This window comes from Gymnoscopelus braueri (assembly GCF_963280865.1).
Source record: "Gymnoscopelus braueri genome assembly, chromosome: 13".
In the NCBI taxonomy this organism is placed as follows: Eukaryota; Metazoa; Chordata; class Actinopteri; order Myctophiformes; family Myctophidae; genus Gymnoscopelus; species Gymnoscopelus braueri.
The window spans coordinates 23,631,550-23,643,845 of NC_137615.1; the positions used below are offsets into that span (position 1 = coordinate 23,631,550).

Consider the following 12,296-nt stretch of genomic DNA (forward strand, 5'->3'; position numbering starts at 1 on the left):
AAAATGTAATGCCTCAACTCCTACATACCAAGTGCTTGTCAGGGTTGGGGGTCCCCTGTTCAAATATGATTATTTAGGGGGGTCACGGCCTGAAAAGGTTGAGAACCACTGCATTACATTACTTAAGTTGAGAATGTCTTATTAATTTAGTCATGTATTATCTTAAAATGTATTTATTTTAAGTAAATATTTAATGATCAGTGTTATGAATCACCTTGCTCAGCTAAACTGCAGCAACACAGAATATCGTTAAAGATCATATTTTATTTGCCCAAATACTTAAATTGCAAGGACATAAGAACACCCTCAGCTATAGAAAACATCAAAAAATTTCAAATGATCAGCAGTACAAACTTGTAAAGCTTTGCTGTCTTATATATTTCTACAAATAAACAATATGTGGATTGACATGAGAACTAAAACAGGAGAATGAAACAAAGATTCTCTCCCGTGAGGTGAGGACTCACTGGCCTCAAACGTCACTGATGAGGGATTGCCAAATAAAAGCAACAACAAAACAATAGCCACTCGATACAAAACAAGGCAATATTTACAAAAATTACACCAGTATTATTCCCAATTCCATTGGTGACCCACTCCAAATTCCTTTTACAAACACCATTATCAAACAAATGCTGAAAATCACTTTTCATAATCCCTCCCAAATAGTCCACGCTGGTTTTGCTTCAGTCAATGAGATTGTTAATGGTCAACTCCAAGTTCAATACAATGTAAAATCCTGAGTGTTACTTTAACTCTTGAGTGTACAAATGGATAAATTAACACAGAGTATTTTACTGTGTACCAATAAACAATTGTAAATGATAGTTGCCATGTGCTGACCTGTCTTCTAGACAAAAAAGGACACAAAAAGACATGAAATAGCTTGTCATCTGTTCACATCCAAGCAACCAATACAAAAAAGCACAGCTCTGGCATAATTATGACTGAAGAACTTTGGAAAAAATAAAAGATCAAACAATATCTACATTCATGATGATGGTATGGTGATGGGACCATGCTGTCCCCACGCAGGCACATCCTCACATAGCAGTCGTATCATATATGCACACAACACAACGGCACACATTAAAGCAAAGCAACATACATACACTCATATACATGTTTGTGCATGAATGCACACAAGCACTGTATGTGCCCTCGCACACACTCACACACACACACACACACACACACACACACAGGGGAAGGTTTACATGAAGTGCACACCTTTTTGGGATAAGCAAACTCAAATCAGTTGGATTACAGTCAATTTCCTTTAAATTTCACAACAATCGTATTTAGAAAAATAACGAAACCATTCACAAGTTTAAAATCCATATGCAATAGCAAATGGATCTTAACACAAAGCATAAACCCTTTCATCAAATCAACTGTAAATCAAAAAACAATGGTTCAGTGGAGAAGGAAACACAACTGTACAACATACTGTTAAAACCATTTAAGTCAAATGTTCAGAACGGACAAAAGTAACTGCTCTGAATGAATGAAGAAACAAATTACACACAACTAACTGCACTGGTTCCAAAATAAGCACTTATTAAGCCTGATCTATACACTGCCATATGATGGAGTATGACATGGCATTACACTGTCAGACAGGCCAGGGTGAACCGTCAAAAATGTTCTAAATAAAATAGAATTGTTTCAGACAAACAAAGTTCCTCTAAATATCTCCAGAAATTGTCTTACACATTTCTATGTATTAGGGGACAATTCTATTGACTTTCATATTTGACAGCTGTCTATGACATTTGAACTGGTAATACACCTCAAACTTTGAGTGAAAATATGGGGTAGTAGTAAAGTTCTCAACAATTTCCAGCAACAAAAAGACATTCATAATGGCTTGATTTTTCCTGAAAATACCACCTCTTTAAGAACCAAAATGATAAAATCTACATCATAGTCATTGACAAAAGATAGGAGCAAGTTTTGAAAAGAAAAAAAGATTAAAAGAAACATTCTGAAGAGTGCAATTTTTCAGTTTCCCACACCCCCCTCCCCCACCCCAAAGCGATCCACCATGCAAATGGATTCTTTGGCTCTGCTCTACGAAGCCTGTTCACTCCCCCGACTTAAATTGTGGACCTGTCTTTAACTTACAAGGAAAAATGGGAAATGAATAGCCGTGAATATTAAAACTCTAACCCATTGACATTTAACTCGAGATTGAAGCTAACTGTCGAAAGGCCCCCAACGTCACCATACATGCAATAGGATGCTCTCTTCAGTAGGACATAAATGTCCAGAGCTTTGAGTTGGCTATTGTTAAAGATGTATTAAAACAAATGCAAGACAAACGGGCAGGGTCCTTTTCATAAATACATTAAAAAAAAAAGAAAAACAATAGAAAAGTGGACGAGTGTGAAATGGACGAGGCGATGGAGGGGCTCCCTCTGGTGGTGGGAGGAGAGCAGGGTTGGCACAGTGGCAGAGCTCCCTGGACTCTTGGCTCAGCGCTGCTCAGTCTCTTTTGGGACAGGAGTCTGCCCGGTTTTAGTCTGAATCAGAGTCCGACGTCTCGGCTGAACTTGACCCACTGCTGCTGTCCTCTGACTTGTTCTCCTTGTCTTCCGCCTCATCCTCCTCTTCATTCTACAGGCAGATTAACCATGAATTATTTGTATTAAAAAATGTATGTTTTTATTGTGTTTTCAGAAATGTGGGAAAGTTGAACAGCACTCACGTCGTCATCATCGTCATCATCATCGTCATCTTCTTCACTAGACGATTCCCCGTCAGAGGAAGCCTTCTCTTTTTCATCCTCATCGTCGTCGTCCTCCTCCTCTTCATCCTCCGATTCCTGTAAGAACAGAGTATTTGGTGTGAATATTTAGGTTCTACACTTGCTCACAGATGCAGTAAAGGAGCAGGATCCACAACGTTTATGTAAGAGCTAGGGCCCAAGTTGAAACGTACCGACTTCTTGGCCTGCTGGGCCTTAATTTTGGCAGCTGTGCCTCCCGGTTTTGCTGTACTCTTTCTTTTCTGAGATGAAAGGGGGATTAAAAAAACACAAAATTGCACATTAATGCATTAAGTCAGATGGAGAAAGAAGGCAAAAGAACCTCAAACATAATATTGCTCCTGTGTGTACCATGTACAGTACATGAAAGCACTCCAGGCATGTGAACATAATGAGATGACTTACTTGTGAATTATACTCTTTGTAAGTATTTCTCTCTTGTGAGGTCAGGCTCTGTGGAAGCATAGTAAAGATTGGTGAGATAAGATTTTTACTTTTTTACTAGATTACTGAAATATCCCCAAGATCCAGGTCATTTCCAGACACTGAATGCTTACCGCCAGCCACTGTTCCAGCAGTACTTTGTACTGTCTCTGCTTCTCCTCTGCTATCTTCTTGTAGCGGTCCTTCTCCTTCAGAGGTTGTCTCTGCCAGCGGGCACCGATCTCAGTCATCCGCTCTTTCATGGGGAGGTGGTTCAGTTCACCATTTGATAGCATCTCTTGAGAAAACTTCTGGTATCCATTTCTAGACGAATAAAAACATACCTATATATTAGCCCCAAATGTGACGAAAATGGGAGTGGAAAAAAAGGACTTTGGCAGCTGTGACTAACTTACGATGGCGGTTTCTTGGGCTCTCCTTCAAACTTAATTTTCTTCCCTGAGGCGATCATGGCAGCAGCAGGAGAACGCATCTCACTCAGCTCTCTCTGTGTTGGGGGACAAAAAAAAGGGTGAGCGGGCAACTCTTGGTCTAGAGAGTTGGAGGTGTTGCACAGCTCAACTCAAAGTCCACTCTTACCTCAAATCTTTTCTGGTCTTCTGCTGCCTTCTTGATCCACATTATCTTCTCTTTTTTCTCCATGGTGTTCCAGGTGGATTCCATAGCTTTCTGTGCCTTGGGTCGGTCATTCTAACAAAGCAGAGGTTTAGATTTCATATGTTATTGTGATCATTTACAATGTAGTTATGCTAGTTATACAATGAGTCAGCAGTTTAAAATACCATATCATTGGTATTGCATGTTTAGTCCAATGACTACAACTCCTGTTAAAATTACTGTCAACCCTTTTACAAAGCATTACCTGACTTAGCCAACTTTTCAAATGATAAACCCACCATATTATCTGCTTCTCTGGCAGATTTTTTTGGCAGCCTTTTGCTTTATTTAGATAGGAATGTAGAGAGAAGGTAGAGAAGGGAGATGACTGGAGAACGGATTTAAACTCAGGTTCTCACGACATATTGTCAGTGCACTAACTGGCTGTGTCATCAGGCACCCCTCCAGCTGATATTTCTGTCACTATTAAGAAGTTTGTTTGTAAATCAATCTCGTCTCCAGGGACTTTAGACATTTCTAATTAAATCTGCACTTTTAAGTGCATTAAAAAACAATGAGACTTCCTTTCCTGTTTGTTTATTGATTTTTGTGTTGTTCTTTTTGGTAACATTGTGAACATTCTACAGCCATTTTAAAGCATGTAATGCTTAAAAATGCATGATAAAGAAAAGGTATTACAGTTTCCATTAATATTACCCCCATCTTCATCCTGTGTAGTGCTATGGAGTATCCATATTGAAATGAGGGAACAAAACAACAAATACATTATTTAAAAGCCAACAGCCAACCATTTACCTTAAATCTTGCTAGGTAGTCCCCTATGACACTCTGCTGCCAGATGTCCTGTGCAGTCTTTGGTGTGTCTGGCAGACTGCGATCATCCTTCTCCTTCTTTATAGACTCTGCTTTCAGGACAGTTTCTAGCCGCTTGTACTTCTCCTAAAAGAGCAAGACCACAACAAAATAATCTCAAGTGAAAATGACTATAACTGGCTGAGAACAAAACTATATTATATGGTTGAGCTATATTCTAATGCACATGTATACTATGTGATAGCATGCAGCTAGGATTCATAGTGCTGCCTATTGCTCAACTCCCTCCCTCAATGAATTCTCCACTGATTTTTGTATTTATTTTGAGTTTTGTACCTTCTTCTTTTCTGAAAGCTCGTTGTACATGCGTGCCAGCAGTCTTGTGAGTTCACTGTCAGACAGCTCTGGTCGCTCCTGATGCAGTTTGGGACGCTTCTCCTCAGAGAAGATGAACATGGCCGAGATGGGCCTTTTGGGCTTCTCTGGGTTTGCCTACAGATTGCATAATAGTGCATAATAATATTCATGGAGGGATACTGTGATCCTCAGATGTACAGCTTTTACTGTTGAACAAATAGTGAATCATATGTTTGAGCTTGATGCACTATGCTATTAATCACAAATGTATTCCATTTATAATGCTTTATTTTGATCACAAAACACGTAAAACATACAGTATCATTACACAGTATATTTTATAGTTTCTACCCAAGACCACAGCAGTAGCTATGTCCAAGATTGGGTAATTGTGGTAACATGATGGATTCTACTGCATTGTCAGGCTCTTACCTTTGCTTTGGAAGTCTTCTTTTTCGAGGCAGGACCGCTTGCCCCACCCTTCTTAAAGCCTGCCATCTTCTGTTCGCCTAAAACCCGCTGCTGCTCTTCCTCTGATAAGCTCTGCACACAGTATACGCACAGTACGCAAGGTAAGCAAACAGTAATATACCAATAATAGACTTATTTTGCCATTTTAAGAAAATAGTCAAGAGGAATACCCGTTCTCATTGACCCGTGGGGTCAACTACTTATTAGCTATTCTCAAAAATGTATTTTAAGCCCCCACCCCCCACTAGTGTTTGTGTCACACAATCACAAGATGGTAAACAAAACAATGAACTTACGCAGAGAAATCTGTTCATGTCAATTTCATAATCTTTCTTTCTCTGAAAAACAAAGTTCAGAAAATTAAGACAAATTGGGCACAACTTTCACATATAAGACATGACTCTTGTCTAATATTGTAGGAACTCACCTGTTCACAGCGTTTCTGGTAGGCGTCCTTCTCATTCTGCTTCAGTAGCTTCCATCGCTGGCTGCACATGACCATGCGCTCTGTGCTGGGCACGTCTTTCATGCTGGACATCAGCTCCGCGCAGAACATCGAGTAGCCGTTTCTGCAAACGGACACACATCAGGGTCACATATCCTTTTTTTGTGCAATAGCAATGATGTATGATTACATATGCATGCAAGTAACCCATGTTGTGATGACTCACGGAGGTGGTTTGTCAGGTCGGCCATCAGACTTGTCCTTCAGCTGCCTTTCTGCTTTGGTCAAGGTGGATTTTATTATGTCCTCCTTGGTCATGTTCAGCTCTGGATGCTGCTGGATGTAACCCTGCATAACCCCCTAAAATACAACACAAGCACCGTTAAGTACACAGTAAAATCCTGTGTTAATTTAACCATGAGAGTGTACAAATGGTTACAATTTGTACACTCAGGGTTAAATTAACACTGGATTTGAATTCCTTTCCAAAACTGTATAAAAAAGTGCTTGGAAAGAATAATAAGAAAATAAAACAATAAAAAACAGCAATAATAATAATAACAGGATAAAATCATGCAGTGAGGACTTTAAAGACCAGACTGAACAGTAAGTCTTTCGTTGCTGCTTCTTAAATGTTTATAGATCTCAAGTCCAAGGGCAGGGAGATCCAGAGATTAGAATCCACCAATTCAAAAGTTCTGTGACCTTTTCAGTCTTCACAGAGGCCGTTAAAGGGGTAGTTCAACCAAAAATAATCTTTTTTTCCCTATCGATTAGCCCATGGAGACTTGAATTCATGGATATGTTTTTGTTTGTCCCATTCCTAAGCCAATAATTTGATGCCCAGCGGACCGGTAGGAGACACAAAGGAGACTCTTTGTGTCTCCTACCGGAACCGCTGCCGGTCATCAAATTATTGGTTTAGGAATGCGACAAAAACATAAAAAGAAAACCATGAATTCAAGTCTCCATGGGGTGACTAATTTTGGGGGTTAACTATCCCTTTAAGACCTCCTACTAACATGTTCTCCAGAATGTTGTTTAGAATGTAAGCACAACAGTCCACCCAGTCTTGTGGACCTCGTGTCAATCATATATATACAAAACACTCACTTCATACTCTTTATGCGATTCCAAGGATTTTCCGATCCATTTGAGTCTCTTTTTGTCAGTCAACTGTGTCCACTGTTTCCCAAGACTGTCTTTAATGTCTTTGGTGGTTGCCTAGTATCAGACATTAAAAAAAGATAGTGTCATCATACAACTCTCGCATATAAGAAAATGTATAGTGTGAGGCATGCCGTAAATGCCCCTCTCTGGTTCTCCTCCTCTTCACTTACATCTGGACGTGTTTTGAGGAAATTCTTCTTTTCATGGTTGTACCACAGCTGCTGTGGTGTCCTGGGCTTCTCTGGTACATTTGAACCTTTCTTGGTCATGCTCTCCATGAGATCAGGGTGCAGTTCCCTACATTCAAATAACACATCATTGTATGTACTGGACCAGTTAACAAGCATTGACTGATTGATTTTGATGATTGACAAAGAAACTGCTTTCCCTCATATCACTGATACTTTACATACCAGGACCTTACCTGAACTTTAACATGCTCCCCACGAATGTCTCTTTGTCTCTCAAGAAGTCTTCAACATATTTTTTCTGAAAACAAGCAAGAAAGAAGTGGTGTGATGCTGTCAAAACTGATAAATTCAGCTCATAATACTATTCTTGATTTAATCTCACTGTCCCTTTGATTCACCTTCTTCTTATCAGGGAGCTCCCTATATTTCTTAGAAAGGATCTTAGTGAGGTCCAGGTTGCTCATCTCAGGGTGTAGCTTGGCATACTTGGCTCTCTTTTCCATGAAGAACCGGAAGTATGGGGTCAATGGCTTTTTGGGGAAATCTGGGTGCTTCTGATTATTGTAAAAAGCCACACAAAAGATAAAACAAAGAAGAACAGTTTGTTATCTATTGTTGTATTGTAATAGGACTATGATATATTATTATTGTTACTGTATCATGATTATTGTGATTGTGAACCGTCACATTTGGCATCTATGGAATCATGTACATCACCTTTAGTTTCTTGCCTTTGTAAGGGTTTTTGATGTAGTCCTGGGCATCAAAAATCAGTTCGGTTAGTGTCCGGAATTTCCGTATCTGTTATAATGAGATAATAAACAACACAAATATTCAGTAGAGCAAAACTTTTTTATTTCAAAACAACTCAAGAATGACATCAAGTTAAATGCCATTTACCATTCGCTCTGTATGAATCACGCTCGGATAGGCCTACCTCTTTGGACAACTCCTGCCACCTCTGCTTGCACATCTCTGCTGAGAAGGTCTCGAATGCCACCTTTCCCCAGTCTAGGTGTGACTCAGATGTCTTGTATTTGGTCACGTCCTTCGGGGGAAGGGCCATCTTCATAGCCTCCAGCAGTTTTAAGAGGTCATCCTGTGCCCAAACTGAGACAATGTAGAGCGCACAAAAAGTCACAAAATTAGACTGTTTAATGGAACAGTGTATTTAATGTCTTAAAGGCTTAAATATAGCCTACTCCACCTTGCACTTGAACAGGTGTCTCCATTTCTCCATTCATTTGAAAGTGTACTGTCCTCTATACCTTTTGCAAGGGTGAAAAGAACATAAACTTAATACATTTAAGTTATCATACATATGTGTAAAATATAGAGCTAATGTCTAGTCTCGTTTGATGACTTATTTGTTTACTAAACAAGATTTGTGTGTGTGTGTGTGTGTGTGTGTGTGTGTGTGTGTGTGTGTGTGTGTATATATATATATATATATATATATATATATATATATATATATATATATATATACACACAAAATCTTGGTCTAACTGTTTAGTAATCGAATAATAAGTAATCAAATTCAGTGCTGTAGTGAGTGAAGATTAATATATAGTGAATTTATTTATTTATTTATTTATATATATATATATATATATATATATATATATATATATATATATATATATAGTTTTATTTTAAGTATTATTCACATCCACATTTAGTTTAAGTACAGTACATCATCAGCGACGTAAAATCTCCGACCTTTTCAACCCATGGCATTAAAATGTGCCTCGACATAATGGTTTATGTTCATTACACCGCCCCTAAACGTTTACGCTCCATCGTGAGACATAGGCTATTGCTTGTGACGGCTTCAAATCTCAAATAACACTGCAGAGGGCTTCAACTAACACTTCGCGAGCGCCTCGTCGACCAATTTGTCAGCTGGAATGTGGCGTATTATTATTCCACAACAAAGTCTAGTCTCTTGGACGTACGAGAGCGACCATTTTCGTGTGTCGTGCGCTCGGTAATGGAGTCTTTTCTCGGAGCGGAGGTGGGGAGGTTCCACGGATAGGAAGGAGGAAGCGATCGTTCATGGACTGTAGGCAGCTGTAGGCGACCAGCTGACCATGGACGGGGATCTGCTTTCGGTCTCCGTCGAGGGGGAATGGTGCACAGGGAGCATCACCGCCACATGCAGCCTCACCACCGACGAGGCACCAAACACGGGATCTTGCTCCGCCATGAATCTCAAGCCCGGAGGTTTTTACTCCAGGCCGGAGTGAGGGAACATTCGATCACAGTTAATAAATCCCTATACAAAAATTACAGGCAGTTTTGACTATGAATTGGCATTAAGAGTTTGGGACTTTAATGTGAAAACACTGTGCATTCTTCAGCGAGGCGTAGCCGAGTTCTACTTCCATGATGGCGGCTGCTTGTTGTTCACCCCGTCCTTGATGCCTGGCTTGCACTACATTCGATGGGGTGTTAACCGACAGTGTCAAAATTGTCGCTAAAACAACTAACAGACTAAATAGAAGCTTTAGGTCGTAGTTATTAATAATACCCTCACTTCAATATGCGAATATTACAAGATTCTGGTGATAAATAGTGGCGTTTTGAGTAATAAAGCTACCACAGCCAAGGGCAAGCAGGTTCTCGAACCGAAGGGAACTGCTTATCGCCTGACGACTTAACAATGAATATTACACTGAATTGAGGCAAAATACAGATAGCTCTATTTACAAATGTGAAAAATGTAAAAGGAACAGCTTGAACACCCCTGTAATTAACATCCTTGTTTCCGCGTGAAAAACCGTGGAGAATGCATAGCTTCCTGCAAACCAAAATAACGTTAAATGAACAAAATTGGCAACAAAAAAAAGCGTTCGCTCATATTAATAGTACCTTTCTGTGGTTTGAGGACATAGTATTTTAGAAATTGAGTATGTTTGATATGAGCGACCGAGCCGAGGAGACTCGGGGCTTGTGGAGGCGCAGGAAGAAAGAACGAAAATGAGAAATAATTTCTAACAACCTCACGTGAAAGTCTGAATTAAACGCTAGTTTACAATAAATGTCGAATTCGCGATGTCCTAACGTCGGTTCCAAACGTAGACATTAGCTGGTTCTCGTTCTTTTGTTAGAAATTAAACGGTATATCCGAGAAGTCGCCCCGGCTGGCTGCTGAGACGGTTCTAGATGTTCTAGGTCCGCCATGCTGACGCCTCACACAGAGCGAGTCTACAAGGAGACCTACCGTGACAAGGTCCAATGGCGCACTGCACGCACAGCACCCGAGAAACGGGCTTAAAAGTAAAGCCAGGGCGTTGCAAACCTCCCCTGACTCGATCCAAGAGCACAAGCAGAAGAACAGAAGGCGGGTTCTCGAGGCTTGGCGTTGGTGGTTCTGAGTTAGTCAGGCGAGAGAGAGGCGACCGTCTGTACGGTGAGATATTAAACCGTGATCCCTGATGGCTAACCAGCGAGGCGGCTGGCTGTTCCGACAATAGCCGCATGGAGGTCTCGGCGCGGAAAGCACAGACTATTCTTTGCACGGAATAGCCCGGTTATTGCACTGGTAGTCAAATAATGACGGTGGGGGGGTGAAATACGAAATCGAAGGCGAGTGGAATTTTGAAAAAAAATACCTTTATTCTCGCTGGAAATTGCCCCCAGTTTCTTACCCGCTGTAGAGGACAAGAAATTCGGGTATGGCGACCTCGTCTGTGCCCTACAGCAGTCCGTGTATATTTGCCAGCGCACAAGGCACACGCACACACTCGGTCTAGGCGCTTTTCGAATCATCATAACAAATAACAACAAAGACTCGGTCGCGTATACTGTTTTGAGCGAAAGTGCCTTCTATTGGATTATTTATCGCGCAGTTGTACGATCAAACGAGGCGGTTGTGTGGCTTACCTGTCTCAGCGTGAGTCAGTCTCGTTGTGGAAGAAGGGGTGGGTTGAACGTTAGCCAGCACTGCGCTGTCGGTCCAGGGCACAGGCGCTCCAGTCCCCGCAGAGATGGAACTTCCCCCCGCCTCCATCTCACTTGCTTTCTCCCTCCAGTCAACGCGCAGCTCTCTCGATCCAACCATTTCTCTGAGCGGAGACAGACATCCACGTTTTCGATCTCTCTCCAGCTCAGCTGCCTCACGTTCCTGGACCGGCAGCGCGAAGGGCTATTATTTTTCCGCAATTTCCCGGCCCAGCCCGATCGCTCCCACCGACCTGATGCCACTTAGATTTGTATTTAGATGCATTAAGTAAAAGTTGAACGTACGGTCCGGTGATTTTATTGGGACATTTTGTAATATTTTTGGATGTGATAGAATATAGTTTGATATATTATTTTAAAACAAAACATTAACATTTCAGTGAAAAATGGTTAAATTTTCAGTAAATTATTTTAATGTCAGTTTTTGTTATCAAAATGAAAAACTGTTTTACAGAAGCGTATCCATGCCTTTCCAGACAGCATAAACCGAACCTTTTAGCAAATTCTAAGCGTCAGTTTGACAGCTTCATTTTACCCTGCTGCATGTATTTCTTTTCAACTCCACCTTGTCTGTTTGTGGGCGTAACTCAGCCATCCAATCCAGTCAGCCGGATTCATCGAAAACAAATGACTTTCCAATGAGCGCTCATGTTTTTAAGTATCAGTGGAGTGGTAGCGTTTTCAGTGGTCCAGCAACCGAACCTCCTCTCACTCTGAGGGCTGAAAAGATGCTGTGACCTTAGTATGAGAGATTTGTTTTAAATCCGCGCTTCTCAAACTTTTTCATGTCAACGAGCCCCAAAATTATATGGCTGCGGACTCCCATCTTAAAAAGATTCTGTCCCAGGGATTTTTCAAAAATGGTAGATCTACAAGCTCATAGCACGGCATCAAGACACGCTATGAGCTTGTAGATCTGCCATTTTTGAATAGCCAAAGTATAAAACATGGTTAAAGTGGTTAAAATGATTGTGATGCTATATTAACAAATTTTGCTGGGGATCCCCTGGTAACCCCCCCCCCCCCCAGGACCCTAGGGCAGTGTATATCA

The 12,296-nt window shown here is 40.8% G+C and overlaps 1 protein-coding gene across 7 annotated transcripts; it reads right to left on the bottom strand.

Annotated features, from left to right (window-relative positions):
* Positions 1-244: 244 nt before the first annotated feature.
* On the bottom strand, positions 245-12,080 carry ubtf (upstream binding transcription factor). Of its 7 annotated transcripts, none has more exons than XM_080447613.1 (21): positions 11,168-12,080; positions 8,487-8,547; positions 8,217-8,389; positions 7,997-8,080; positions 7,678-7,833; positions 7,513-7,577; positions 7,259-7,385; positions 7,032-7,142; positions 6,145-6,278; positions 5,901-6,042; positions 5,770-5,811; positions 5,435-5,545; positions 4,982-5,137; positions 4,628-4,771; positions 3,794-3,904; positions 3,610-3,701; positions 3,328-3,517; positions 3,176-3,223; positions 2,944-3,012; positions 2,711-2,827; positions 245-2,619 (listed from the first exon to the last, which is right to left on the bottom strand). In XM_080447613.1, the coding sequence occupies exons 2-21, from the start codon at positions 8,521-8,523 to the stop codon at positions 2,521-2,523; spliced, it is 2,208 nt and encodes a 735-aa protein (XP_080303739.1). In that variant the 5' UTR covers positions 8,524-8,547; positions 11,168-12,080; the 3' UTR covers positions 245-2,520. The 7 variants fall into 7 exon arrangements, with proteins under 7 accessions (XP_080303739.1, XP_080303740.1, XP_080303743.1 ...); XM_080447614.1 differs by lacking the exon at positions 11,168-12,080 and adding an exon at positions 10,506-10,679; XM_080447617.1 differs by lacking the exon at positions 11,168-12,080 and adding an exon at positions 10,506-10,513 and having other exon boundaries at positions 8,487-8,541.
* Between the last annotated feature and the right edge of the window lie 216 nt (positions 12,081-12,296).